Source organism: Peromyscus californicus, unplaced genomic scaffold (genome assembly GCF_007827085.1).
Source record: "Peromyscus californicus insignis strain IS unplaced genomic scaffold, ASM782708v3 Scaffold_21__1_contigs__length_65335640, whole genome shotgun sequence".
NCBI classification, from domain to species: Eukaryota; Metazoa; Chordata; class Mammalia; order Rodentia; family Cricetidae; genus Peromyscus; species Peromyscus californicus.
Genome location: NW_026294514.1, coordinates 57,497,427 through 57,525,039, shown reverse-complemented (window position 1 = coordinate 57,525,039; position 27,613 = coordinate 57,497,427). Strand labels below are relative to the sequence as shown.

General features: G+C 57.2%; 1 protein-coding gene across 2 annotated transcripts; it reads left to right on the top strand.

The window, feature by feature from the left end:
* Nucleotides 1-858: 858 nt before the first annotated feature.
* Espnl (espin like) lies at nt 859-26,666 on the top strand. 2 transcript variants are annotated; one of them, XM_052749295.1, is made up of 9 exons: nt 859-1,210; nt 2,332-2,522; nt 3,893-4,079; nt 6,211-6,393; nt 13,769-13,900; nt 19,811-19,928; nt 21,212-21,315; nt 21,722-21,916; nt 23,530-26,666. In XM_052749295.1, exons 1-9 carry the CDS (start codon nt 917-919, stop codon nt 25,144-25,146), a joined length of 3,021 nt encoding a protein of 1,006 aa, XP_052605255.1. In that variant the 5' UTR covers nt 859-916; the 3' UTR covers nt 25,147-26,666. The 2 variants fall into 2 exon arrangements, 1 of the variants encoding a protein (XP_052605255.1); XR_008220803.1 differs by lacking the exons at nt 859-1,210; nt 2,332-2,522; nt 3,893-4,079; ... (3 more) ...; nt 21,212-21,315; nt 21,722-21,916 and adding an exon at nt 22,153-22,813 and having other exon boundaries at nt 23,530-23,641.
* Nucleotides 26,667-27,613: the final 947 nt, after the last annotated feature.

Here is a 27,613-nt window from a genome sequence, read left to right as displayed (position 1 = left end):
GGGGACGTCACCTTCAGTGTGGGGCTGTGGGGACGTCACCTTCAGTGTGGGGCTGTGAGGACGTCACCTTCAGTGTGGGGCTGTGAGGTCATCCTCATCTTAAAGGCCTTACCATCCAACAGCCATTGGAAGCTCACCCAGTGTCAATGCTGAGAACAGCCAAGGACCAGGGTTCAAATAAGGAGTCCAGCCAGGCATAGTGGTGCACACCTTTAATTCCAGTCCTCGTGAGGTAGAGGCAGGTGGAACTCTGTTGTCTGTGGATTCCAGACCCCTAGTGAAACCCTGTCTCAGGTAAACACAAACACACACACACACACACACACAGAGAGAGAGAGAGAGAGAGAGAGAGAGAGAGAGAGAGAGAGAGAGAGAGAGAGAGAGAGAGAGATTGAGACCTAGGGGTCTCCAGTGATGGTATTTAGACCCTAAAGGCTGCCACAGTGGGTCTACTCTTCAAGGAGAATTGAGAAGCCTCCTGGGTGGCTGGCTAGTCTCTCACTGAAATATTGCTGGCACGGGTATTTCTGAGCCTGAGCTGACTGTAGCTGTGAACACCCTCTGGAGTCTTCACATGGAGACCCATGCCAAGCCAAGAGGCTGGCTGAGGCGTCCTCTGGCTTCCCTCTGTAGGTGATAGGGCTCCAGCTGATGAGTGGCACCTGCTGGCCTGACTTGTGTATTCTGTCCTCCAAGGCTGGACTCTCCATGCTCAGAAGCTCCAGGCACTGAGCCCAAGTTGCTTGGGCCAGGCTTTGAGGGCCAGTCCCCCAGGGCCTGCCCCCCTGTTGCTGCCTCCCATCTGCCCAGTGAGCTGCTTATCAGGTAACCAGAGCCCTCAGCGGCGTCCACGCCTGAAACAGGAAGCCCTGCTGGGCCTGTATACAAGCCGCCGCCACCGAGAACGGACTTGAGGATGGAGGAGCAGCAGGCACTGGTGGCTTCCCAGGACGGGGATGTGGCTACCTTGGAGCGGCTGCTAGAGGCAGGTGCCCTGAGCCCAGGCATCACTGATGAGTTGGGGGCTGGCCTGGTGCACCATGCCACCCGGGCTGGCCACCTGGAGTGTGTCAAGTTCCTGGTGCAGAAGGCCAAGCTGCCCGGCAACCAGCGGGCACACAACGGGGCCACGCCAGTCCACGATGCAGCGGCCACTGGCAACCTGGCAGAGCTGTGTTGGCTGGTCCGTGATGGGGGCTGCGGCCTGCAGGTAAGCTAGGATAGGGTGGCTCTGTGCCTGCTGTCCAGGAATCTGGCTGGGGCAAGTCCAGAAGCTCTGATCCCTGGAGGGTCCTAAGCTCTGTCTCAGTCAGAGAGGTGTGCCTCTGTCTCAGTCCGAGATGCATGCCTCTCACCCCCCCTCCACCCCCCACCAAAAACAAAGAAAACAGCAGAAACCCTTGAACACCAAGGCCACATCAGTCACCCTCATATGTATCCAGAAAAGTCACCTAGGCTTTTCTACCCCTCCCCCAGCAAGGAGCACCTAGGACCACCAATGATGGCCTTGCCTGTGTTCAGGATCTCATCTCTGATCAGACCTGATCAATAGAACCTGTTCCCCAAAGGGTCAGGAAGCGGATTTGTAAAGAGGTACCTTGGGCTCTCAGGATTTTGGAGCCCTGGGGACACAGGCTGACAGCCGCCCTAGTGAGAAGGCTCTGGAGTCGGGTGATCATCCTGCTAGACTGTGTCTGTAGAGCTACCAGCCTCCTACCCGCTCACATGCCTAGACCTGCTTGGCATGGGGCTCGAGGGTTGTCAGCCATGCTGTGTTCTTGCGAGCACAGGAAAGCCGTCAGAGTTGGATGGAGACCAAGACACCAGCACATGGCAGAGAGCTGCTCCAGCCTCCATGCCCCTCCTCACAGACTCTTCCAATGACCCCCGAGGGCAGAGGGCAGGTGCTCGCCCATCCCCAGACTCACTTTGGATTATAGCACCCTCAGGGAATGCCCAAGTCTGCCAGATGCTTAACACCTTGGGGACCATGCTGGGGAGGAATGAGGGTCAGAGGTCTAGAGGGCGCTGTCCTGGGACACCTATGGTGAGAATCATTGTGCTGGCAGAAGCCTTTCTGAGCATGCGCAGAATGTGCAGGGACTCAGCTGATCAGAAAGGCAGGCAGCTGGGGTGGGGAGGGACCCCAGGGGGCCTAGCCCAGCTTCTTCCTCAGTCAAGATACTTCAGTCTCGGTAGGCGATGGAGGAAGCCGGGAAGGAGCCAGCTTCAGGCGGTATAGGGTCCTCCAAGAGGCCAGCCTCAGGCAGCTCTCTCTGGCCATGTTGGTGGCGTCTGCAGAGGCTCAGGGTCCTGCTCGTGTCCCTGCAGGACCAAGATGCCACAGGTGTCTCCCCATTGCACCTGGCTGCCCGGTTTGGACATCCAGCCCTGGTGGAGTGGTTGCTACGCGAGGGCCACGCGGCCACGCTGGAGACGCTGGAGGGGGCCTTGCCACTGCACCACGCTGCTGTCAGTGGTGACCTGACCTGTCTGAAGCTCCTGACGGCTGCCCACGGCAGGTGAGAGCCCAGGGCCTTGCCCATAGTGGCTGGCCACCGAGGGAGCCCGCCCAGGGGAGAGGCAAAGAAGATGTGATGGTGGCCTGTAGAGGCGGGCCCTGTGACTCCAGAGCCAGAGGATAAGCAGGGGGAGAAGGCATGGATGCAGGCTCTGCATGGGGAAGGGAGGGCCTTTAAACATAGGTGCAGCATTGCACCGGTTGGGTGGGGGGACCCTGCAAGAATTGCACCCAAATGGTGTTTGGGAAAAGCAACTGCCTTCAGTCATTCTCCACACTGGAATCACCTTGACCGGACCAGCCTCAAATCCAAGGCCGTGTGCCCCACCCTCTAGAGTTGGGATGAGAGAAGATAGGGCCAGACCCACTGAGGCACGCAGCCTCCAAATTTTTCTCCCCTCCTTCATTATGTTCCGGTCTGAGCCCTATACAAAGCTCACCTGGCTAGAACCAAGGGGGCAGAGGGACTTTGTAAGGAAAGAGACTCAACCCTTGCCCCTTGAGCAAATCATTCAGCTCTCAGCCTCAGTTTCCCCTTCTGCCAGTTGAAGCTTGTAATGGCCTTTCCAAGATGGAGTAGAGGCGCCCCCTCTGGAGTGGATCCAAAGTCCCTCAGTGAGCTGCAGCGTGTCTGGGAAAGCATGTTGTTACTCCCCTGCCTCCTCTGCCTGAGTGGCCCCCTGGTTCAAGGGCCCCAGAGGTGAGGATGTGGGACGAGGCCAAGGCACAGTTCAGAGCCTTAGAAGACAGATATGCTTGAGCCTGGAGCAGTGAAGAGCCAAGCCTTACTGCCAAGGGAGGCCACTTTACCCAGCCCCAGTGAGCACTCGGGCAAAGCAAAGACTCTGCTCAGTGTCCAGCAGGGCTGCTCGGTGGCAGCAGACACTGCCAGTCACAGTGGCACGGGGGGGGGGGGTCTTTGGGAGTTAGGGGTCAATTCTGTGTCTCTACAGGGATGACTGAGAAGGCGGTCTAGACTGTGACCCTCCTCCATCTAAAATGACTGATATGAGTGAGCTTGACCCAGGCAAGGAAAGAGGAAAAGAAAACACAGTTTTCTTGCAGGGGGTGGGGGGTGGGGTACAGAGCCCATTGAGACAGAAGCTGGAAGGAATTAGGGAAACTCGGACTATATATATGGTCAGGGGTCGGGGATCAAGGACAAGTCTATGTCACCCGAGGATGATGTCAGCTTGGGGTAGGACACTGCCCACCCTACCCCATCCCCCACCCCCCTGCAACTGGTCACTGGGAACCAAGGATTCACCCGGGCCTGAGAGTGACCCTCCGAAAATCCCCCGAATGCTACCCCAGCTCAGCCTCCCTGGGGCAGTTCTGACTGCAGGCCTCATGAGCCTCCCTCCATCACAGTGGTGTGAACCAGCAGACCCGCAGCGGTGCCTCTCCACTCTACCTGGCCTGCCAAGAGGGCCACCTGCACCTGGCCCAGTTCCTGGTGAAAGACTGTGGGGCCGACGTGCGCCTGCGTGCCCTGGACGGCATGAGCTCACTGCATGCTGCGGCTGCTCGTGGCCACTACTCTCTGGTTGTCTGGCTGGTAAGGGGGCACTGTGGGGAACAGGGCATCCAGGGAGTCCAGGCTCTAGAGCCATCTGGGCCAGGAATGGGGACTCCGAGGCACTGGGGTCACACAGGTCACCAGAGTATGAGGTGGAACTCTGCAGTGCCCGAGGAACTATAGGAAACATAACAGCCCCCAGAGTTCTCAGGGCCCCTTCCTAGGGATTGGGTGCCTCTCTGGAGTTCATTTGGTGTTGATGATTGTCCCCAGTCACAGATGCCAGCGCCTGGCCTGAAACACTCAACCACATTCAAGGCCCAGAGCTCTGGGCCAGTCCCTTACCTTTCTCGGGAAGAAAATCCCAAACTCCAGAGTGGCTGGAGTTGGGCCAGGGTGGGCAAGGGACTTCTTCACAACAAAACACCAGCCACCCCCGGAGGAGGTAGGCACTTCAAGAGTCCACTAGAGATTCCATAGTGTCCAAGAGTTGGGGAGGCCCCCCTGGAGGAGGAGGCAGAGGAGGAAGAAGCGCTAGAGATGAGCAGGAAGTAGCTTGAAGTGCATTGTGGGAAACATGACTCAAGGCAGTTCCTCAGAAGAGGATGCATCACACTCACAGGCAGGAAAGCCTGGCCTCTGGGCCTGGGGTGGCAAAGACGGAGGGGGCCCTCGGTGGCTCTATGCCAAAATTTTCCATGCAGAATAGAAAGTCATCCTGGCTGCCAGTGAAGGAGGCAGGGGTGGTCCTTGATCACTCCATCCAGCCTCCTCTCTGGGCCTCTGAACATGCTGTGCTTTGCGCCTTTCTGAGATCCCTGGGTGTCTCTGGTACTAGTACCTGACCATCAATACATCTGCCTGGCACCACAGCGGGTGTCTCCACCCACCCTCTGGAGGTTGGGTTCTGTCCGTCAGCTGGATTCCCTGAGCCTGGCGGTTAGTGTGAGGAGACACAGAAAGAGCAATGTCCGCCCACACTTGCTTTGACACCCACCCTCCCACAGGTCCCTGAGGTTGTGTCCTTTGCCTTCAGCTTCCGTGGTAGCACCTGCCCAGTCACTAGTGTGTCACTTGTGTGTGCTGCCCCCCCACTACCCCAGCTCCCCCAGGAGAAAGCCTGGGCTCCGGGCTGCCCGATTCCCCAATCCCTTCTGTCCTCGAGGCCTTGCCCATGGCCTTGCTTGCAGATCTAAGTCGGTCACTTGAGACCACGACCCTCACCTGTGCAGTGCCGCAGGTCTGAGGCTTGAACTGGCTCTCCTGCCTCCTGGATGGGAGCCAGCGAATGAAATTGGAGGAGTCGCCATGGTGATGGCTTGTGGCGGGCACAGGTGATTTATCCCCTGAGACCTTTGGATTGTGCTAAGGTGGGCACATGCTAGCCTGACAGACACAGTGGGCTGTGGGTCTTCAGGGACAGGACAGCTCAGTGGTAAGGCTCCTTTCCACAGTAGGGGAACCCCGCCTTCGTGGAAGATGCTGGCCCCATTGAAGGCAGTAGAGAAAGCAGAAAGGGCAGAAGCACCACAGTCCTTAGCCCTTCCTCTAAGGAGTTTCCTGCAGACCCCACAGAACACAGACAAAGGCAATCCTAGAAGTCCCCATTTCAGCAGGCAAGCCCATGGGAGAGTGGGCACGGCTTTCGGTTGGACAGCCTGAGAGGACCCCAGCTGGGTACTGTGGAGCAGACCCCATGGTGCCTTCACAGGGCAGATGAAGCCAGAGACAAAGGCAGACCCCAAGGCCCCAGCCAACAGAACAGGCCCGAGGCCATGTGACCAGCTCTGGGCTAGAGCTATGGGGGAAGGTGCATTACGCCCAGGCCTCTAGCAGCACCCTCCCAGATGAGCGGAGACACCCAAGGGCTGCATGTGCCTGCATCCTCTCTATCTCTATTGCTGGGTGCCCATGTGCTGTTCCTCTCTGGCTACGGAGTTCGGCTTGTGGGCTTCCACAGAACCTGCCCTGGCCTGGGATGCCACGTGGGTCATAAGGCATGTGGGACGAGCCAGCTCTGTCTCAAGGTTTCCCGGGGGTATCTCCACTGCCCACTGGGAATCACAGCTGGGGCGTCCCACCTCTGCTCTGAGTGCCCCTGTCCCTCCTCCCTGGGGACGGCTACCCCAGGTCCATCCTCCACGGCTGACAGCTTCGATTCTCTCACCAGGTCACGTTCACAGACATTGGCCTGACAGAGCAGGATAACGAAGGGGCCACTGCCCTGCACTTCGCAGCTCGGGGTGGCCACACACCTATTCTCGACCGGCTTCTGCTCATGGGTGCCCCCATCATGAGAGACTCCTGGGGAGGGACTCCCCTGCACGATGCAGCCGAGAATGGACACATGGAGGTAGGCTGCAATGGGGATGGGGGTGGGGGGGGCGGGCTAGGACTCTGAGCTGGCACTTTGTCAATGTGCCATCGAGTCTTCCCAGAAGTCCTTTGAAACAGGTGCCAGACCTACCCTTCTATTGGGGTAAAACGGGTACAGCAGGCAGAGCACAGGCCCTAGGTCACGAGATGACTCAGAAAAACCCCTGTTCCCTGCTCCAGGCCAGGCTCCGTGATGCATGGCCAAAGGCTAACTATGAATGCATAACTTAGACCTGCCTGCCCAGGTAGCCCAGTTTCCAGGAAGGAACCTCCAGAACCCACTATACAAGGGTGAAAGTATCACAGGTCAGGAGGTGCCAAGCTCCGAGGGCTGAGGCAGCTGGTGGCCTGTCTGGGTCTGGTCCCATGCAGGTTCCTTCTCCCCCATCCTTCCTGCCCTGAGAAACTCCAGCTCCCCTGATCCCCTCCTGCTTCCTGGATGCCTCAGGAGTTTCTGATTTTTGCCAAGGTTGCCCTGCAGCTCTCCAGGCAGACTGGCCTCCTCTATGGGGGTTGTAATTGGAAACACGTGTCCAGTGGGCCCAGTGTCCCAGCAGCGTGGGTCAGATTTTGAGTAGTCAGCCCAGTGGGAACCCAAATGTTCAGGGAGCCACTTCATCAATGCCAAGCAAGAGAATGCCACACAGTGCAGCCACAGAGTCCCTGAAGGCAACCCTGGCCCAGCTCACGACCGCTACCCGGGGGCTTTCTCTACCTTCCACACCTTCCAGGCAGGGACTCCCCCTCGCCGACCTCGCTCTTCCACAATCCCTGCTCAACTCACTCCAGCTCTGTCCCCTCTGTCCCCAGGCAAGGTGAGCCTGGAGAATAGAGAGACCCACCAGAGTCCTTGGGGACCCTCCCTGTCCTGTCTGGGTGGAATGACAGGTGACCCTGGCCAGAAGAGGGGAGTCACTCCCACCTCGCCCCGTGGGAGAATGCTGGGCCTACAGGCAGCTGGTGACAGACACTCTGAGCTCTGTCACTGGTCATCGGGCCCCGAGCACACCCCAGCTCCTTTTTAGGAAAAGTGAAGGGCTGTGGAGGCCAGGGGTCTTCCTGAACAGCCAGATATTCTTGTCCTATGTAAGACCGTGTGGAAGCCCGTGGATGCCAAGGAGCCCTCAGAGGAGAGCGTCCTCCCTTTAAGTCTTACGGAATCCAGGGCTCATAAGGGTGCATGTCCGCAGCAGCTCACGGCTGGACTCCTGCCTTTCTGCCCCCGGGCATAAACCAAAGGCTGGGGTGGCACCAGACACACTTGTGGTGCACACACCTACATGCTGGCAAGGCACTCGTACACATATAAATAAATGTAATGCATCTGGTCCAGCCTTCCCTCTAATTACTCTGAGCTGGACCCCTGTTTCACAGCTGTTCAGATGAGTACTTCCTGTTGCCACTTTAACCTTCTCTGTCCCATGACAGAGGCCACGGGTTGAGGTCAGGCTTCCTAATGCCTGTGTGGCCTGCAGCACTTGTCCTGAATGGTGCTTCTCCAGCTTAGCTTAACCTCCAGAGAACTTCAAAATGTGCCGGCAGCCCACTCCACCCCCCCAATTCTGGTTTTAACCGGTCCTGGGTAGGGCCTGAGGAGGACTACTGCAGACTCCCCAGGGGGTGCTCACCTGGGGGGTGCCTGATGGGAGGGCCATGTATGAACAGTGTCAGTAAACCCCATCTACAAAAAGCCACAAAGACGTGGGCGTACATGGGAAGGAGCGAGAGGGCTGGGTGAGGTCAGCGTGGCAGGGGGAGGCTGGGAAGAGGGCAGGTGAAGCAAGGCTCGTGAGGGAGAGAACTCATGGGTGGAAGGGCCCGGATGTGGTGTAGGAGACCATCTCAGGCTGCAGGAGGCCAGGAGTTCATGCTGTCTGAAGGAGGGCACTGAAGTAGGACAGGCTGTGGAGGAAGACAGGACAGATGTGCATGATGCTGCCTCAGGCCAGATGTGTGGCTACCACTGACTGTTAGCTCTCTACCCAACTAACTCCAGAAAGAACATGTAGAAAGCCCGGGGGTACCCACTAAAGCCCCATCCTTGGAGGTTCAGCCAACTACTGGGTCTCGCGCCCTGCAGTGGGTGCCCACACCCTCCCTTGGTCACAGTCATTCTCTCAACAGACACAGAACTAGGTATGCTTGTCAGTGCAGGTGGGTTCTGTGGGGGCCATCCCTCTGTGGGTCCCGGAAACTTGGGTCTGGCCTCGGTGGTTACAGTGGCTGGGGTGCACTTAGGGGACAGGAATGTTGGCTCTGCCAGAACGGCCCGCTCAGTGAAGAACACACTTGCACCCGGTGAGTCTCCTCGGGGCTCCGGGCTCAGTATGTGGGTGTGAAAACCCAGTCTGTGATCATCCGAGCCAGAGCCTCCCTAAATGCCTCACTCCCTCAGTCAGAAGCGAGTGTGCATGCACACATCTGACCCTCTCTGACCAGAATGCACTTCAGATTCCTCTCTAGAAATGGCTCCACAGTGTGCGTTGAGGGGCAGACATTTTGTTTCATCCCAGCTTTAAAAATGATGCCACTCACTGACAGCGATTGCTGGGCCTGATGTTGGCACACTTCACTAGTCTGCCTTTTTTTTTTTTTTTAATTGTTTTTGCCTTTTGGTTTTGGCACTGCCCCTGTTCTCAGCCAAAATGCCGAGAAGGTATGCTGGTTTTGTTTTTTATTTTTAATCATTTATTTATTTATAGGCAGGGTTTCTCTGTGGAGCCCTGGCTGTCCTGGAACTCACTTTTTAGACCAGGGTGGCCTCGAACTCACAGAGATCCGCCTGCCTCTGCTGGGATTAAAGGTATGCGCCATCACAGCCCAGCATGCTGTCTTTGTTTTTAAAACAGAGCCTTGTGTGGCCTAAAACTCACTTTGTAGCCGAGGGTGGCCTTGGTCTTCTAATCCTCCTGCTTTTGTCTCCTGGGTGCTGGGACCTTGGGCGTGCATTCCCACACCTGGTTTGTGTGCTATTACGGGTGACTGAACCCAGGGCTTCATGCATGCTAGACAAGGGCTCTACCAACTGAACTACATCCCCGGCCACAACAGCCTGACTTCCTGACTGCTCCGTCTGTCACGATCCTGCCTACAGGTAAATCGAACTGTCACCTGTAACCTGGGCGTGGTGGTGCATCAATCCCTACCGTCCCAGCACCTGGGGGGCAGAAACAAGGGAATGGCAAGTTTGGGGCCATCCTCCCAGGGAGACCCTGTCTCAAAAGAGAACAACGAAACAAACAAACAACAACAACAAAACCCGATGGCAACAAAACATCTTTCGTGTAATCTTGACACAACTATGAAGAGAGCCTGGGGTGAAGATTACTATTTAGCTAATTAATTGATGAGGAATCCGTAATTCCAAGTGACCCTGTGTGCACAGATCAGCGATGTTGAGAGCCTTCACAGCTGGGCAGAGCTGGCCACTAGTCATCTCCACCTACTCCCTTGCCTTCCCGTGGGCAGGAGTCCTGTGCAGGACATCAGAGCTGGAGGTCAGAGTCCTGGACATCCTGGACAGAGCAGGGAACCCCGGTACAAAGCCCAACAGGACGGCTGGGGCTTCATCCCTTCCTCTACCTTTCTCGGCAGCGTCCGATTCAGCCATCTGGCCCTCCCGGTTTCCAGTGCAGGATTTTAATTATTTAGAAACGACGTGTACAGGTCGATGCTATCGCCCAGAGTGTTTGTGTTAGAATAGTGAGTGAGGTATTAAGAAAGGCCGGGAACAGAAGGCTCAGGGTGTGCTGGGGCCGAGGATTCAGGACAGTTGCCCTCAGCGACCCAGAGCTCCTCCTTGTCCGTAGGGCAGCCGTGGAGCTACCCGGGTGGATGGAGGCTATGGGGTCCTCACCATGACCTTAGAAGAATTCTTAGCTTCCTCATTCCCCTTCTGCAAACCTGGGGGAAGCTGAGGCTCGCACAGTGGCTGGGAGACAGGGCTGGAGCCTGGTACACCTGGGCCTCATAGGAAGGACTTGTGTGCTCTCTGCTCAGCTCAGACATGGGCCTCCAGCTGGGGCCACGGTGGCATCAGCTTTTCAGACAGGGTGTGGAGACCAGTGTGAGAAGCTGGGAGAGTGAGAGAAAGCGGGTCGTGGGGGACATGGGGAGGGCCATCTTCAACAGTTCTGTTTCTTCAGCTCTTAAACCCCCACAGACTTTCTCTTTTTAAATAAAACAAACCCACAAATCTACGTCTTCCCCCCTTGCAGATCAAGCTCCCATGTGGAATCGCTGTCCTGCGGTCTGGTGTGTCTGTTGGGGGCTCCCTCCGTGAGGCTGTGTGGCTGGGAATAATTTGTTCTTTCTGGGTGCTTGCCTCCAAATGTCTTTATGTCCTCGGCAGCCGCGAGGGATGTCTTTGCCAGAAATAATCTGGTGGCGGGAGACAGCTGTGGTGTGGTGCGGTGCGGTGCCCACCTGCAACCCCAGGATTTGGGAGGTGGAGGCAGGAAGAGTTCAGGAGTTCAAAGGCAGACTCGGCTACAGAACAAAGTTGAAGTCAGCAGAGGGCTCTAGGAGACCTTGTCTAGGGGAAGGAGAAAACAAAACAAAACAAAAAACAAAAAAAGTTTTTACTTTGTGATGTCCAACCTTTCTTTTCTGTGTGCTTTTGCTTCCCAGTCCCTGTCCGTTAGATGGCCAGGGGCCCGTGTCCTGAGGTCGTCCTGTCCCTCACTTGTACTTTCGGCAGTCTACCTACGCTGAGGGGACAGTAGGCAGGTGGGCCTCTGCAGGTCCCCTGGGATTTGCTGGCACTCCTGGAGGATTTGTGCTCTGGCATTTGCCATCCGTTCACAAGAGCCTCAGCCATGCTCTCTTGGACAGCACCTCTGCCCCAGTCTGTCTCTTCTTCCGGGGTTCACAGCACACATATGCTGGCCTTGGCTGTCCTGCGTGAGTCAGCCTTCAACCGCCTCAAGCTTATGAGTCTCTTGTTTCTGCCCCCCAGGTGCTGGGATGGTAGGGATGCACCACCACGCCCAGGTTACAGGTGACAGTTTGATTTACCTGTAGGCAGGATCGTGACAGACGGAACAGTCAGGAAGTCAGGCTGCACAGCCGACGAGGAGGAGACGTTTGCTTCCCTCACAGCGTCAGGGTTTTCAGTCCATGGTCACCCTGTCTCGTGGCTGTGGGCCTGGGACCACATAGAACATCACGACGGGAACACGGGATAGGGGGAGAGAGGGAGGGGATAGGGATTAGGGGCCCAGTATGCCCACTGGCCTAACATTTTTCTACTAGACCCAATCTCCTCGAGGTCCCACTGTATCTCAATAGCACCACAGACTGGAGACTAAGACAGTCCTCTAAAGGATGTCTGTCCTAAATATGGCGCAGACCTGCCGGGTTTTCTGTTTCCTTTTGGAGTCTGTCTGTAGTATCTCAGGGACTTTTTTTTTAAAGTTACATTTTGAACTTAGCTTACTAACCGGTGGGTTTCCACGAGGCATTTTTGTGCATCTTAGCTTTGACTCCCACCTCCCCTCAGCCCCTGCGCCCACCCTCACTCACTCCTGTAACTCCCAGAATCCCCCTCTTCTTGCATGCCATATGTATTCTGCTGTCCCTGGGATTACATTTTCACCTGGGTTATGAGGTGGCTCCCACGTGGCTTTCCACACACCGTCCCTCGGGGTTAGCCTTCCATGGCTTCCCTCTTCCCCCAACAGGCCTCCCTGCTGGTCTCTCAACTCCCAAGGTTCCAATGCCCTGCTTTGGTTTTGTCTAACCCAGTCCTCTTCCCCTAATGTGGCCCCCCGGGGTGCTTCAAGTTAGACACACACAAGATTATACTGGGTCCACGTCTAAGAGAGCATGTGGCATTTGTCTTCCTGGGCCTTGGCGACCTCACTGGTATAGTTTTTCCCATGGATTCATCCTGACCTGTGCTGCCAGTTATCCAGCCTCCGTCCTTCATTATATTCGTCTTTTTTTCTGACTGTCATTTTCGATCTACTGTATCAGGTTTTCTGGTTTTGGTTTTGGCTTCTTAAATTTTGAGACCAGGTCTCATGTAGCCCAGGCTGGCCTGGTGCTTCCTGTGTAGCTGAGGGTGACCTTGAACCTCTGACCTTCCTGCCTCCACCTCCGCGTGCTGGTGTTGCAGGTGCACACCACCACGCCTGTTTGTGAGGTGCTAGAGGTGGAACCCAGGGCTGGGTGCGTTCTAGGCAAGTGCTCTGCCCACTGAGTCACACCCCAAGCCCCACATCACTTTTACTGGCTATGATACCTTGTCTAAATATTCACACTCCGGCTTTGTTTCTTTGAAAGTCATGATCATGGTGGTTTTTCTGGACCCATTTGTTGGAGTCAATCATTTCTCATATTTTCCCGAATCCTTCACTTCTATTGACTGTGCTGGACATTTTAATTGGGAAATCGTCTATAGGTGTAATTGGAGTGATTTATCGCATTTGCCGGGGCAAGAGCGAGAGGTACAAGCCTGGTCCATTTTAATCTTTATTCCATGCTGGAGGTTCCCGGGCCTCCTTGAAGCATGAGGCCGTCAACTGGCTCATAGATGCTCTTAGCCTCCATGGCCCTTCTGCAGCTCCTGTCTCCTTGGTCCCTAGGTCTTTAGGCCACTGGGAGAACAGTCCTGTGTCATCGCACCTTTGTGGGGCGGGGTGGATCTGAGTGTTAGGCTAGCCCCTCCTTAGGCCTCCCTCCTCTCCTGGGCTTGACCTCATCAGCTCCCACTTCTTTATTCTTTGATGTTTAGGAAGACATGCTGTGTGTGTCATCCTTGGGTTGGGGCACTTGCTTTTCCCCTCCCTGGAGTGGACCCAGCTGCTCACCTGCTGCTCATCTGCTCCTGCTGTGGCCTCCTGGGATGTCCAGACTTGCACCTTGGCTGTCTCTCACCAGCCGCCTTCTGCTCACAAGTGCCAGCCCCCAGGGCATCCTTTACTCCGGCCAAGTTCTTCCACCGCCGTTGCTGTCCTCCAGTCCAGGCCGCACCTGCTCTGTCCAGCACTACCTGGGGCCAGGCTCGGTGCTCTGTGCCCTCCTACATTGTCTCTGCTCTGCAGACCCTATGACCTCCTCTCCAGGGCACCTCAGCCCCTCTTACTGCCCAGGAGTCTCCCACAGCTTATCCAGCTTAGACGGCTTGGGCCTATGCCTCAGCTTGGCCTTGCTCCAGCCATGAGCTCTGGAGGAGCTGGCTCACTGACCTGAGAAAGATGCCTCACTCACCTCTGGAAGGAGCCTATGAGGGACAGACAGTCACTGGCAGGTTGCTGAGTGACCAAGCCTGCAGCCAGGGAAGTGGCCCGAACGTTCCCACTGATACCCAGTGAGCCATGTGTGTTATGGAGTATCCATGTTCTCCACAGTGCTGCCAGACCCTGCTCTCCCACCGTGCAGACCCCTTCCTGCGGGATGAAGATGGGTACACAGCGATGGATCTGGCGGACTATCACGGACACCAGGATTGTGCCCAGTACCTGCGGGAAATGTCTCGGCCGGTAAAACCTCGGGAGCCCTGTCTGTTCTGGAGGACCGGGGAGGTGGGCTTGGCAGCTGGCTACAATGCTCCTTTAACATACCTCTCTCACCTCAAACACTTGCCGGGGACAAAGGCTTTGAAAGAACCCAGCCGATGACGCAGTAAACCAGAGGAAGCAGAGGCCAGGCTGCAACCCTGGCCAGGGCAGGAGCTGTCATGGGAAGGTCCTGTGACTGGGGTCAGGCTGTGAGGGGGGCTGAGGCAGGACTGGACAAGCCGTGCCTGTCATGTGGACCACAGAAATTGTGTCTGTGTCTTGGAGATGTTACTTCAGGCTGAGCATGCTCAGGGGTGGAAGCAAGACCCTACCTTGGCTGAGGTAACTCTCCCGAAGTCCATCATTCTCCAGAGGTAGGAGGCTCTCTCTTCTCCATGTGGGGCTCTCCATCTCCCCCGCTCTTGGAGCCAGGATCCTTCATTATTCCAATGGGTCCCTGTTCCCAGCACAGGACAGAGTCCAACAGTTTGCTGATTGAACTAATAAGGGAATTCACAGAGGAGTGGTTTGGTGAGAGCAGACGGCCAGAGGGGGAGGACAGGGAAGTGGAGCATGTCGGAGGGTGTTCTGTGGGTGTAGTTTAATGACTTGGATCCAACTCTTCCTAGTGCATCCCCCTACCCCAACCCTCTCTCCCCATCCAGCCCAAGGTAGTGACCATGATGAATTCCATCAGTTCTCAATGGTGCCACCCCTTCAGGAGGGTGACCTGTCCCACCCATGTTCAGGTGAGGGCACTGAGGCCCAGGAGGCGAGGCCTTCCTGGGGCTCACTTGAGGGGATGCCATGTTTCTCCTCCATGGGGATGTCCCCTCAGAATGTCAGGAGCCAGCTGAAGCAGAACTGTCCTTGGCCCCTTGGCCTGTGCTAGGTACCTCACAGGGTCATAGTCAAATTTTACTGCTCGAAACCAGCAGTTCAAGTGGTCTACAAGGACTCAGGGGGGACTCCTCCCAGGGTGGAAATCTCAAAACCTGGGATTCAACTGTTTTGGAAATGGACCAATGACTAAATACCAGGATGTGGCTGTCAAAGCAAGGTCCCTGCTCTGGCTGGGCTGAGCCAAGTGGTGACATGGCCATTTTCTGAAATGTGAGCATGACTATACATTCTGGACCCAGGGATACCTCAGCCACTGAAATGCCAGGCTCTTTTCCTCACTGAGGTCTGCCCTGTCCTGGGTAGCAGCTGAGATCAGGGATGAGAAGGGTGTCTGTTCCTGTGTCCCCATTGCAGGAATACCCACTCCCACGGACCAGGTACCATCCAACTTCCAAAAGTCCCTGACTAGCCCCTGACCCAGATATGATGTGAATTCCAAGACCAGAATTCTCTGTCCATGCCAGCTCTCGGCCTTCCATCTCTGTAGCCTGGCAAAGCCAGCCCCTCCTGAACCTTGCCCCACCTCAGGGACAGGGTCTCTGCATGTTCCCTTATTCCCCTGGGCTAAGGGAAACAAACCCACCTTGCCTTCCTGGGGTTGATCTGGTTCTAGCTGTGGCTGTGAAGTTATATAGGACCCAAGGCGGCGCCACACCGCTTTGCCTGGCGACCACGGGGCCTGGCACTCCTGAGTCTGCCTGGAATCCCCATGGGCCTAACACGGTCCATCCACTTCCTGTACCTCAATATCTTCCTTCTTGCTCATATGTGGGCACCCACCCAGGCCCTGCAAGCCTGACCCTTGACCTTGTGTGGGCTCAGCGGTATATATCCCAGGAGCCATTTAGAACTTCACAGTTAGGGTTAGAGCTTGGTCACCATGGTGTCTTCTTAAAGATGCCTGGTGACAGCTAGGGGAGCCTGACTCCACCACTGCTAGAAATGTCCTCGAGGCCTCCCACCTCATATGGCAGGACAGGCTGTCAGCTGCAGGCCGGCAGCAGGGGGGCGGGGGGCATGCCTGATACAATATTGATGGAAACGCAATATGCAGAGGTCGTCCGCCCTGGCTCTCTCATGTGGGCCTGAGGAGATGTGAAATCCATTCCCCCCCCCCCACCCCGGACACCACTGTCCTGAGCTGCTCTCAGGGGAATTGCGGGCCCAGGAGAGGCAACCCGAGTGCTAGGCTGTCATTATTAAGAGCAGCCCCCTGAAGGACGTATCTAAAATGACCACTTTACATCAGGGGTCTGTGGGACCTTGGCACACCCTCTGCTGAGCGTGGGACCTGCATGGAGCACTGAGGAAATTCAGGCCTTGCTTCTCCCTGGATCTCACTGTCCCTCTGCACAGGGAGAGGCTGGGCCTCCTTTCCTAGGTGGGACAGAGGCCGTGTGGCTGTTGAGGCAGTAGCCTGCGGCCCACCCCTCCCTCAGTTGGTTGATAGCCTGACCCCCTGGTGTGGGGGTCTGGAGGCTGTTTCAGAGGTGTTGGCCATCCACAGCAGGCCTGGGTGATATGCGGACAGATCTCTAAGCCCGAGGAATGCAGCCCTCACCCCTCAGGTCTGGGTTGCCCTGCTTGCCTACCTCACACATACTCCCACCAGTGTGGTGCTGGATCCTCTTGGGCACATGACACCAACCTTGACTTCCTCATCCTCAAAGCAGGCCTGAAGAGCTCGTTTGGGGGGCAGAAGCAATGTTCCTCCCCTGCTCTGCCGTGATGGCCTCAGCTCAGTCCCCTCTTCTCACTTCAGAAGACCCCCGGGCCCCTTCATAGACATGCGGGAAAACTGGGGCTAGAGAGAGCTGGGGACTTCCCCGGACAGAATCTTTTCTCGGGGCGAAGTGGAGGCGGCTGCCCACGGTAATGGAATCTCAGCTGTGGTGAATGGTGTCCAGCTCCGTCTGAGGTCATGATTTTCTCAGCCCGGGTGGCATTACAGGCCTGTAACCCAGCTCGCCACAGCTGCCCTCCATGATTAATGCATGGCAGGCTCAGCAATGCTCAAATCTCACCAAAAACAAGGAAATAGATGGCAGGCAATGGAGCCAGAGGGACCGCTACCCACAGAACAGCTGTCTGGGACATGATATGCCCGGCCATTAGGACTAAAGGATGGAGCCTGGCATCTACCCTCCTCCTACACCAAGGATTCCCTCAGGGGCCATGGCCAAGACTGAGAGGCAAGGATGAGGGGGTTCCCGCTGCCTGGAGGGCACCGTAGTTGGGCTCCCTCCTGCCCAGGTTCAGAGGGGTCAGCGCCAGTGGCTTCCTGTATAGGTCCAACCAGATGCTCCCCATGATGCCTCACCTTCAACAACCCACTTGTAGCCACCACATGGGGCTCACACTGGCTTCCCTTCCTTGTTAGTGGTCCAGGGCCCAGTGCCCAGTCAGTCCCAAGGTCCTCAAGCTGTGGGGCTGCTCTGAAGCTGGAGTCTGTTCTCCCAGCCCAGGCCAGCATCCCACCTGCTCCGTCCTCCTAGCCTGAGGAGGATGCTGCCACCCCCCACTAGGCTCCCCATCTGTCCTGGGTGAGTCGGGCAAGGACACTTGGTGCCCATCTTCTTGACAGTAGATTGGATGTCGGAGAGGGAAGCTGAGGCTCCCAGGTGGGGGTTCCCTTGTCCCCAGGTCCCACCCCAGTTGACAGGCTGAAGGTCTAGATGGCTGCCATGTCCACAGTGGGCTTGTGTTTCTTCAGTCAAGGAACGCAGAGCCTGAGCAGCTCCACGTCAGAGCGAGCAGCATTCAGATTGCCCCTGTCCTATGGGGTCACCCCTCCAACAGCCCTCAAGGGTCAAGCTCAGCATCTGTAGAGAGACTTGTCAGGCCCAGAAGCTATCCTCAGAGCTTCTGCTAGCCCTCTCCCAAGGGTGTGCTGCAGCTGTGAGCCGTTGGAAAGCCTCTGTTTCCCCCACTGCATGCTGGGAGAGGCATTTGCAAGTAGAACTCCTGTGAGTAATCTCAGGTCCTCCACCTCGCAGAGGTCCACTCCTAGACCTCTGCTGTGGAGCACAGGGCTCCGTGGTAAGGGATCCCACACTTGGCCCCAGCCTGCTGGCCATCTGACACCTGGGCCTTCAAATATTAATGTGATACCTCCTACTCTGGGGGGTACAGCTTCAACAGCCCCCGACAGCCGGGACTGGGACAACCACGGCAGCTCCCTGTGCTTGGTCACCCAGCATTTGCTCCTGAGAACCTCCCAGGCTGAAGCAGGCAGATGTTCCAGGCCTGCAGCCCCACGTGTGGGCTCCCGGGCTTTGCAGATTCCCAGGATAAATGAGGTGCACAAGGGGGCGTATGGGGCTTCGTGCTGCTCTGTTTTCCCTGTGACCTGGTGAGCTGAGGGTCTTGGGTGGTGTGGGGCTGAAGGGCAGGGCAGATCCACCTGGCCCGTGGGTGAGGAGTGGCTTAAAGAGGCCGAGAGTTTATTTGTCTGGGCAGTGCAGGCCGCCACACCATGAGGTGTGGACAGAAGGGCACCTCTGCAGATGTGGGTAAAATTTGAAGGCAGGTAGAACAGAGCAGAAATCCAAGCTTCAGCAGGGGTCCCAGGTTCCTGACACAGATCCTGGCTGCGGGCCATATGTTCTGAATCAGGGCTGGTTCAAAGCCACAGCCCTTGTCCTGCTGGGGTGGGGGGGGGGGGGAGGGGAGGCAGATCTCACCAGCACCATCTTAGGGGCCTGTTGAGGAAGCTATGTTGGCTTCCTCTGTCCCCTGGAAGGGCTTAGGTGTGGCTGTGAGGTGGATGCTCAGGGGGGATACTGTGTGTGCCCTTTAGCTGCAGGCAGGAGCTGGGCATCTGCCTGCCAGCGGGGCATGGATGTAATGCCGGCCCACAGAGCTCAGGTGCCCACCATCGTAGAGACAAGGTCAAGAAGCCTTCCACATCAGCTCTCAGCCAAAAGGCACCAAGCCAAGCTTGGAGGGCTTGGAAGGACATGGGGGAGGCAGACCAGCACTCTGAGGGCCTCACATCTCTTTTCCCGAGCCAGAACCAGCAGGAACAAGAACCCCCAGCTTCTCTGGGTCAGATGCTACCGCTGAGATTGAGCAGGGCTGCGCTGGGCAGCACATTCAGGTCAATGGCTCATCCAGCGGTCAGTATCTGAGGACAATTGGCTACCCAACCTAAAGATGGAGGGGCTGTCTCTCCAGTTTTTGATGGTCCTGTTTTGGTGTGCCTTGGTCACTGAGTGCAGGTCCTAGCTTGCACCTCTGCATGAGGTCCTAGCCACTCCGCCCCACTTAGGGACTGAGAAGAATTTCAAGTATCCCATCTTGCCTCTCTGTCCACCCAGCATGTCTGTCCTCTCAGGGCCCGGGCAAGCCAACCAATGGTACAGTATTTTGGGGAAAGTTGGTCAGCTTGATTCTCCAAAGCCAGGCTCCCTGAGGCAGCAGACCAGCCTTGGACACAACTTAGGGGTCTTGCTCAGGCTCCCTGGGTGCTATGTGGCCTGAACTCAAGCACTGACGTCATCACTTGAAAAAGAGCTGATGGGTTTGCAGGGACACGCCACTGCCCTCCTCCTCCTTGCCAGTTCTCATGGAATCCCCTACCCCAAGTCATCCTTGGGCCCATGTCAAGGAGGGAGACAGATGAGTCTCAGGAATCAATCTCGGTCACAGGGAGGCATGTATGCCTACATGTATGTGGACATGCTCCCATCTGTGTGGGGCTGAGAGAGGTGAGCATGACTAACCCGGCCTCTAGCCCTGGAATAAGGCCAGTAAGTCCCCCTAGGGGACTCTGAGCTGGAAATGGGAGGATACAGACTGTTAGGAAACCCAGGCACCCAGCATGGTTGGGCAGGGAGACACAAGAGGAACAGGTCTTGCATACTTCTCTTCAGGCCGTCTCTGAGCTGCACATACCCCAGGAGGCTCTCCGTGCTTGCCCAGCAGAGCTGGGACAGTCCCAAGTCCAGACTCACCCGAATCTTCACTGACAGGCCTGTCTCCACCCAGGTGCCACCAGTCCTGATGACACCCCCACCCCCGCCATTTCCACCTCCTCCACTGTTGGCTGAAAGGCTCTCCATGGAAGATGGGAGAAGGGGGAACTCGGGACGCGGGAGTCCCCCGGGTGAGTGTGGGCCTCAGAAGAACTGATCTGGGCAAGGTGTGCAGGGCACCAGGACCCAATTGGGAGAAGCTTCTCAGAGGAGCTGAGCACATACGGTCACCCCCTCCCCAGAACTCCTCCCAGGCTTCCTTTGAAGTCTCTGAGGTTGACATTTTCTATCTCGGGTACCATGATCACAGTAACCTGAGCAGAAGTGAAAGCAGGTGGTCTCAGTGGGACTCAGGCCAGAGACCTCAGCATGGCAGTGAGCATCCTTGGGCATCAGGAGATGGGGAGGACCTGCCAACTGCAGGTCAGCGCCCTCAGAGGACTGTGATCAGCCCTTATCAAAATGACAGGGTGCTATGAAAATATCAACAGGTGTCAAATGCAGTGAGGCTACACGCTCACATGTAGGGGTTTGTGTGGGCAAGTGTGTCTGTGTTGTCTACGTGTCCGTGTCTGAGTGCATGTCTCTACATGAGTGTGCACATATGTATGTCTGTGTATGCCCTTGTATATCTGCCCGTGAGCGTCTAAGCATGTCTGTCTGTGTGTGCATGCATGTGCCCATCTGTTTCTCTGTGTGTGAGCATGTGTGTGTCTGTGTTTGTCTATCTGTGTGTGTGTCTCTATGAACATGTATGTGTCTCTGTCTGTGTGTGTCTATCTGTGTGTGTGTCTCTCTGTGAGCATGCATTTGTCTCTGTCTGTGTGTGTCTCTCTGTGAGCATGCATGTGTCTGTCTGTGTGTGTCTATTTGTGTGTGTGTGTGTGTGTCTGTGAGATGCATATGTCTCTGTCTGTGTGTGTCTACCTGTGAGTGAATGGTTCTGTGTGCCTTCTGGGGTATGACACAGGGGTTTCTTGCTCAGGGTCATGACACGGGGTACGTTTATAATGCATAGGGGACAGGGTAGTAAAAGGACAGATTTGGGGGTCTGACAGGGCTGGTCTAGGTCCCTGGACCTTCACATCTTGTGGACTCCTAGCTCTGCCCAGGCTGCTGAGAAGTTGGGAGGGGCTGTGGTAGACAGAATCAGGTAACATACATGCTTTCCAGGAGGCCAGGTTGGGGCAAGCCTTCTTAAGGCCTTTATGAGAATCCTCCTAGTGGTAAGCATTTTGCCTCTGACCCCAGGGGGATTTGGGGGGGCAGGACTGCAGGGTCTTGAGCTCCAAGCCTAGTAGTGTTCTTAGAAGGGCAGGGCTGTCCTGGGTCCAGGAGCTGCAGGCTTGGAATCTGCTCTCCCCTGCTCCTGCCCTGCGGAAGCCCCTCTGACTCCAGCTGATGTCTTCAGCAGCTGTGACTCTCAGCCCAGCCTGGCCTGGTCAGCCTGTCCCAAGGGAGCCAATGGCCTGTGCAGCCCCTCTGAGCGTCACCACCAGCATCCCAGCTGCCCTTAAGGTGAGTGTCTGCCCTTCACTCCCTATCTCTCTACCTCAAGGCGAACACACCCCCACGTTCTCTCCGTCCAGACAGCTCCGAACACCCCAAGTTTTGGAGAGATGAGAACCTTAGGGCAGCAGCAGCCAGGCCCTGTGACAAGGAACACAGAGCTGTTCTCTGTCCTCCCAGAGTCCTGACCTGTCAGCACAGGATTTTTGTTTGTTTGTTTTTTAAGCTCCATATAGCATGCCTTAGGTAACCTCATCTAGGTCGTGTAAGACCACGCCTGCTCCCTGCCGCCCCCCCCCCCCACCTCCAGGGAGGGAGGGGAGCATATCCTCATCCTCAGGGTCTCACTTTTATTAGGCTAGAAACTGGAGGGGTTTGGGGAATCTCAGGACATGTGACCTACTTGTCTCTCTAGGGGCCTGAGATGGAAGCCCGGGACTCCCATGATGGTCTGGCCACTCTGCAGCTGGACGGGCTGCCTTCAGGAGACCTTGACGTGCTGGTACCCACACAGGACGAGCGTGGCCGGCCCATCCCTGAGTGGAAGCGGCAGGTGATGGTTCGGAAGCTGCAGGCACGCCTGGGTGCAGACCACCTTCCAGAAGATCAGGTGGGGCAAGAGGAGGAAGGGGCGGAGCCAGAGGAGGAGCGCCAGGCCAAAGGGAGGGGCGGAGCCAGAGGAGGAGGAGGGCGCCGGCTCCAGGAAGAGGGTGGGGCACACCAGAGGGAAGTAGGGAGTTGAGCTGGGGATTAGGGAGTAGGGTGGGGGATAGAGTGGAGTGGGGTAGAGGTATGGTGTGGGATAGGGGAGTGGGAGGTGAAAGAGATGGGGGTGAGGAGGTTGGGACATGGCCACTGAGTAAGTTCCAAGCAGGAGTGGAAGGTGCCTGTGGGATGCTCCAGCCAGACCTGAAATCCAAAAACAGATGTCCTCCTCCTGATATGGTACCATCCCAGCTTCCTCTTCGGCCATACTGTGGTGCAACGTTGGATCACAGGGCTCCCAACAAGGCATTTATGGCTTCAGAGGGGGTAGTCCCCATGGGTTCTGTCACCTATTAGAAGGGGCCAGCCTTACCTTCCTAGCACTTAGATTGTTGCAGAGATACCAATGGGAAAGCCCAGTCAGTGAGGGTGGGGTGGGGGTAAACCCTCAGGGAAGAGCACAGCAGTGTGAAGTGGGGAGCTGTAGGGGGTGCTCAAGTGAGGCCCTTCTCTGGACAGGTGACCTTGAACTGGAGTTAGCAGGGAATGAGGAGGAGCCCTTGCATTCTAGGCAGAGGGGAAAACAGAATGCAAAGGTCCTGAGGTGTGGTGGGCAGGCACCTGGGTGGAACAGCAGAGAGTGGAGTGAGGGGGTGGTGTGAGGGGAGGGGGAGGCCTGAGGAGATTGCAGTCGCCTAGAAAGCATCTGTGAGTGAGCAGAGAAGGGGCTGTGATTTGGCCTGGACTTTCATAGGCTCCTGGATACCGACTGGACAAGCAGAAATAGAATCTCATCCTAAAGGTGTGTGGATTGCACTGTGTCCCGGATTAGAGCTGAACTGTCCGCACAGCCAGGAGGGACAACTGGGCGGAGGTTTAAAGTCAGTCAAAGCAGGAACCCTCCGCTGCACCAGTCAGATCTCTTCCAGCCACTGGGGCTAAGGATTCCCGCCTGCTGCAGCCTGTCTCCACCAAATGTGTCTACGTCCTGCCCATCTTCAGGGATCGGAGGACACAGCAGGGCAGTGGTGGGAGGGGCTGCAGCCAGGAAATCCCTTGGCATCCAAGGGTGGGATCAAGGTTCTGCAGAGACGGAGACAAGAGGCTCTGGGATATGGAGAAGGGTCGCTAAGGGGTTTGGGGTTATATCTTTCACAAGGCAGAGGCCTCTCTGCCGGCTTCCTGCAAACTAGACACTGTTTAGCACAATGGTGTCCATCCCGAGGCTTGTGAGAAGGCAGGCAGGGCTGCTCAGGGCTAAGTGGAGGGCCTGGGCATCTTGACAGCCAGCCCCAGGGGGTGTTAGGGGACCGCGGGGGAGCAGGCTGTTCTCCATCCACTCTGGGGTAATCTTCCCCTAGGCTCCCACTCTGGATTGGGCTGGCCAGACACTGGCTTCACTTTGTAAAGCCAAGGGAGGGCCAGCTGGTGTCCAAGGGCTAGGCTGTGGGGGAAGCAGGCAGAGCACTAATGAATGTGAGATGTGGGTGGCTTCTGACCCAGCCTTCCTGTGCCCAGGACCAGAGTCCGAGCCGAAACTCAGCCCCCACCCCGACAGAACAGGCGACTTGGAGGTATTCGCAGACACACCAGGCCATCCTGGGCCCTTTTGGGGAGCTGCTGACGGAAGATGACCTGGTCTACCTGGAGAAGCAGATCAACGACCTGCAGCTTCGGCGCCGCTGCCAAGAGTACGAGAGCGAGCTAGGCCGCCTGGCAGCGCAGCTGCAGGCCCTCCTGCCCGAGCCCCTGGTCAGCATCACTGTCAACAGCCGCTTTCTACCCCGGACTCCAGGCCTGGAAGACGAGGAAGCCAAGGTCCTGGCACCTGACCTCGAAGCCTCGGCGGAGCCCGGGAAGTCCGAGCCCAGCGGGCTGCCCTTCTGGTGCAGCCACATCGGTCGCCTGGTGCGCAGCATGTCCCTGCTGCTGAAGGGCATGAACGGGCTAGCGCAGGGAGAGGAGAAGCCGTCCGCCCCGGGCCGGCAGGACCCGGGCAAGGAGGCCGTGGCCGGCCCACCTCGAAGCGAGGCTCAGCGCGAGATCCAGGAGTGCGGGGTGTCGGTGCGGACGCTGCGGGGGAACTTCGAGTCTGCCCCGGATCTGCCCTGCGCCTCGAACTCCGGTCCCTGTGAGATGGGGGCGCGGCCCGGCCAGTGTCTACGAGGCTGCTGGTCGGCGCCGCCACAGCCCCGAGGCGACCCGATGGGTGGGGAGCCCCGGCCGGGCGACACGGAGGAGGCCAGCGATTCCGGCATCAGCTGCGAGGAGGCCCCATCAGAGGCTGGCGCGGGGCCGGGGCTGGACCTGGCTAGCCTGCGCAAGGAGCGCATCGTCATGCTGTTCCTCGGCCACTGGAAGAAGTCCGCCTACACGCCCGCGCTCAGGACGGCCGCCTGCAGGACCTTGGAGGCCCAGCGTGCTCGATCCAGGGGCGGCGCCGAGGCCAGCGGTAGCCCCCGGCCACCCTCCCCGCCGCCCAGCGACGGCCCCCGGCTCGGCCACCTGTGGCAGCAGCGCGGCATCATCACCCATCTGCTGGGGACCTGGAAGGCCATCATGGCACACGTGCCGGCCCGGCAGCTGCGGAGGCTGAGCCGCAGGGCGCGCGGGCCCCTGTCCCCCGAGCAGTTCTTGCCGCACGTCGATGGGGCCCCGGTGCCCTACAACAGCCTCTCGCTGGACCTCTTCATGCTCGGCTACTTCCAGCTCCTGGAATGCGACTTGCCGGCCGAGGAGCGCAAGATGCGCCACCTGCTCTGCTTCGAGGTCTTCGAGCACCTGGGTGCGCACGGCTGGGAGGCGGTGCGCGCCTTCCACAAGGCGGTGACGGATGAGGTGGCCGCGGGCCGCCGTGCCTGGACTGACGGCTTCGAGGACATCAAAGCCCGCTTCTTCGGCTCCAGCCAGGGTCCAGCCTGGGACATGGAGCCTGGCCGCAAGCTGGGCCTGACACCACTGGGGTCCTTGCCTCACGCTGCCCTCCCTGGCAGCGGCCCCGAACCTGCGGCTCCTAGGCTAGGGTCCGACTCCCAGAGGGGCAGCTTCAACAACGGGGACATCTGTGGCTACATCGACCGCAGCTTTGCCTTCTGGAAGGAAAAAGAAGCTGAAATGTTTAACTTTGGAGAATGACAGTTCTGGTGAATGGGACTGTCGGGGGAGGGGGGGGAGGACGGAAGTTGGGGTTCCTCTTTTTCATTTTCTGCGCACCCTGAGTGAGGGTCAGGTGAAGTGGGCGTGGTGTTGGCTGACTCCAGTCTGTCTTCACGGAGATCATACGTCTCTTAAGCCATGGGTGTCCATCTCTTCTGAGCAGTGACTTCTGGTCAAAGTCCTTGTCATTTGTGAGCACAGGCTTCAGGCCCCCAGGTGATCATGTGGGTCCCATGGCCCTGCAGCCAAGGAGCTGGCATCCCAGCACAATGGCCCCCCTGCCGGTCTTGTTTCCAGCAGTCTCCTGGATGTCCCATGCCTGTTACCGTAGTGCTGGTGGTCCCAGTCACAACAACAGCCTCTATAATCCTCCCTCTGGGCCTCAGCCCTGGGCCTGCCTCTGTTTTTGCCTTTTTTTTAAAAAAATGGCAACCCCCATCTGTAAAACGGGAGGGGAGCTGTGTCTAGAGTGAACAGTATCCCTGGCAGGAGGGAGGAGGGCAGGAGGGCTTATGGAGGAGACCCCAAAGCCCCAAGGCAGACAAGTGGCCTTGCCCTGATTCTCCTGCTGGTCAGTCATGGCTGCTGGTGCTGCCTGATCCCTGAGGGAAGGCTCCCCTTAGGCCTTTGTCTTCCAGCTGACCAGCCCCTCCCAGACCCACAGCTAGAGGCAGTGGCAGGGCCACTTAGGGCCACAGGAGGGCCCTAAGAGCAGGGACACCAAGAATATCCACCAAGAGGTGAGGAGTCCTCTGAGCAGAAAGGTTGGCACCCTCTGAAGGTAAACTGAGTTTCTGGGAATAGCATACAGCAAGGGTGGGACATACCAGGGGTGTTCATGTGGACATTTGGGTGTCTCCCACATAATAGCCCTTCCCACTCAGATACAGAGGAAGGAGCGAAACACCCTTGGGGATTCCAGGTACTGCAGAGAGCCACAGCAGCCAGGTGCTGGAGAGGGCGCCTCCAGACCATTGACTGTAAGAATGGTTTGTCTTCAGCTTCTGGTGACATGAAGAAGGATGAGCCACCACCCAGCTCGTGAGGCCCAGGAGAACTGGGCTGGAACCCATGGGGACTTTGGGATAGGAGTTTTGGGAGGAGACTACAGTAGGCCATGGGAAGGGGATCTGCTGCCAAGCCCTGCAAACAAAGACATGCACAATGAGGACAAGAGTCTCCTGCAGTGTCCCCACATTACCACTGGGGGGAGCTGGGAGCCCTAACCTTTGGGTTGTTGGGGGGAGCAGAGCCTGTGCAGACTCAAGACTAGGCAGGGGTCCCACAGAAAGGGACCTCCAGGGAGATAACATTGGCATGGGTGATGGGCGTTGGTGCTGGAAGAACCGCAAAGGCCAGTAGCACAGATCCTGGCTACAAGTTGCCTCCAGCCCTGGCCTACCCTGGGACCTACTCTGGGATGACTGGGTGAACCCCGCTACGCAGCCCTTGGCTTCCTCTGCTTCTAGAGCCTCACAGGGAGCTGAAGCTGGACGTGTGTTTGCTAAATAAAGTTCCTGTTCCTGGCTGGTACACACTTGTTCATCACTCCAGCCCCCGGCAAAGCTGCCTGTGTCCACAGAGCCTGGCCACTGAGTGGGCACTCAAACCCCAGCTCGCTCACTGCAGGGGCAGCATCAGGGCAAGATGTCAACCCCAAGAGGATCCAGACTCCTCCCTACATCATAGGATCAGGGATGTGGTGCTGATGCTGGCTTGCCCATCCCAGGTCCTGGTGGGGTTGAAGGGCAGTGGGTGAGGGATTTTGCCCAGAGATTCCCCATAAACTCAGATGCTCACTAGCCTGTGGTACTTCCACAAGTAGACACTAGGGGGCGTGGCGCCTGTACGGTAGTTACTGTCATTTCTTTTAGAGGGCAACAGTGAAGGAGGCTGGTTTGTGGGTTGGGAGGACATCAGCCTTGCGTCTCCTAGTCAAGAAGTGGGCACACCCAGTCCCCACAGCCTTTGAACCTTAGTTTCTCAGCTAAAAGGCCAGACTCAGACTCTCAGGGACACACAAGAAGACCCGAGGGACCTGGGGCTAGATGGGATGCCAGGCATGGGAGGCAGTGGGGACTCAAACCTAGGCTTGTAGCCCAAATGGAAGGCAACTTCTTCTGCAGACACATCGCTCCTACAGGAAGATACCTAGAGATTCTGTTTCTCTGGCCTGGGTGAGGATAGGTAGCTGGTTTTCAAAGACATTCTGGATAGTTCTAATGACCTATCCAGAAGGCTAGGAGACCCGGGCCCTCTAACAGCTCACCTGTGGGGAGCAGATGCCCACATAGGCAGAGGTTGGCCCCTCAAGGCCACACTCACAGTTGGACACATAAGTCTGTTGTCCTGCTGGCAAAACCCCACTGAGGACCCACAATCCCTTCATATACGCCCTGGAGATTGAGGCCACAGAACAAGGCTTTCAGGGGAGTCGGGACTCTTG

What these genes read in the sequence shown, in the direction of transcription:
- Espnl (XM_052749295.1), top strand. Translation starts at nt 917, where the DNA reads ATGGAGGAGCAGCAGGCACTGGTGGCTTCCCAGGACGGGGATGTGGCT. An exon ending in CTGACGGCTGCCCACGGCAG is followed by an intron (nt 2,523 to 3,892) that starts GTGAGAGCCCAG and finishes CCTCCATCACAG; the next exon opens with TGGTGTGAACCAGCAGACCC. An exon ending in CCGAGAATGGACACATGGAG is followed by an intron (nt 6,394 to 13,768) that starts GTAGGCTGCAAT and finishes TGTTCTCCACAG; the next exon opens with TGCTGCCAGACCCTGCTCTC.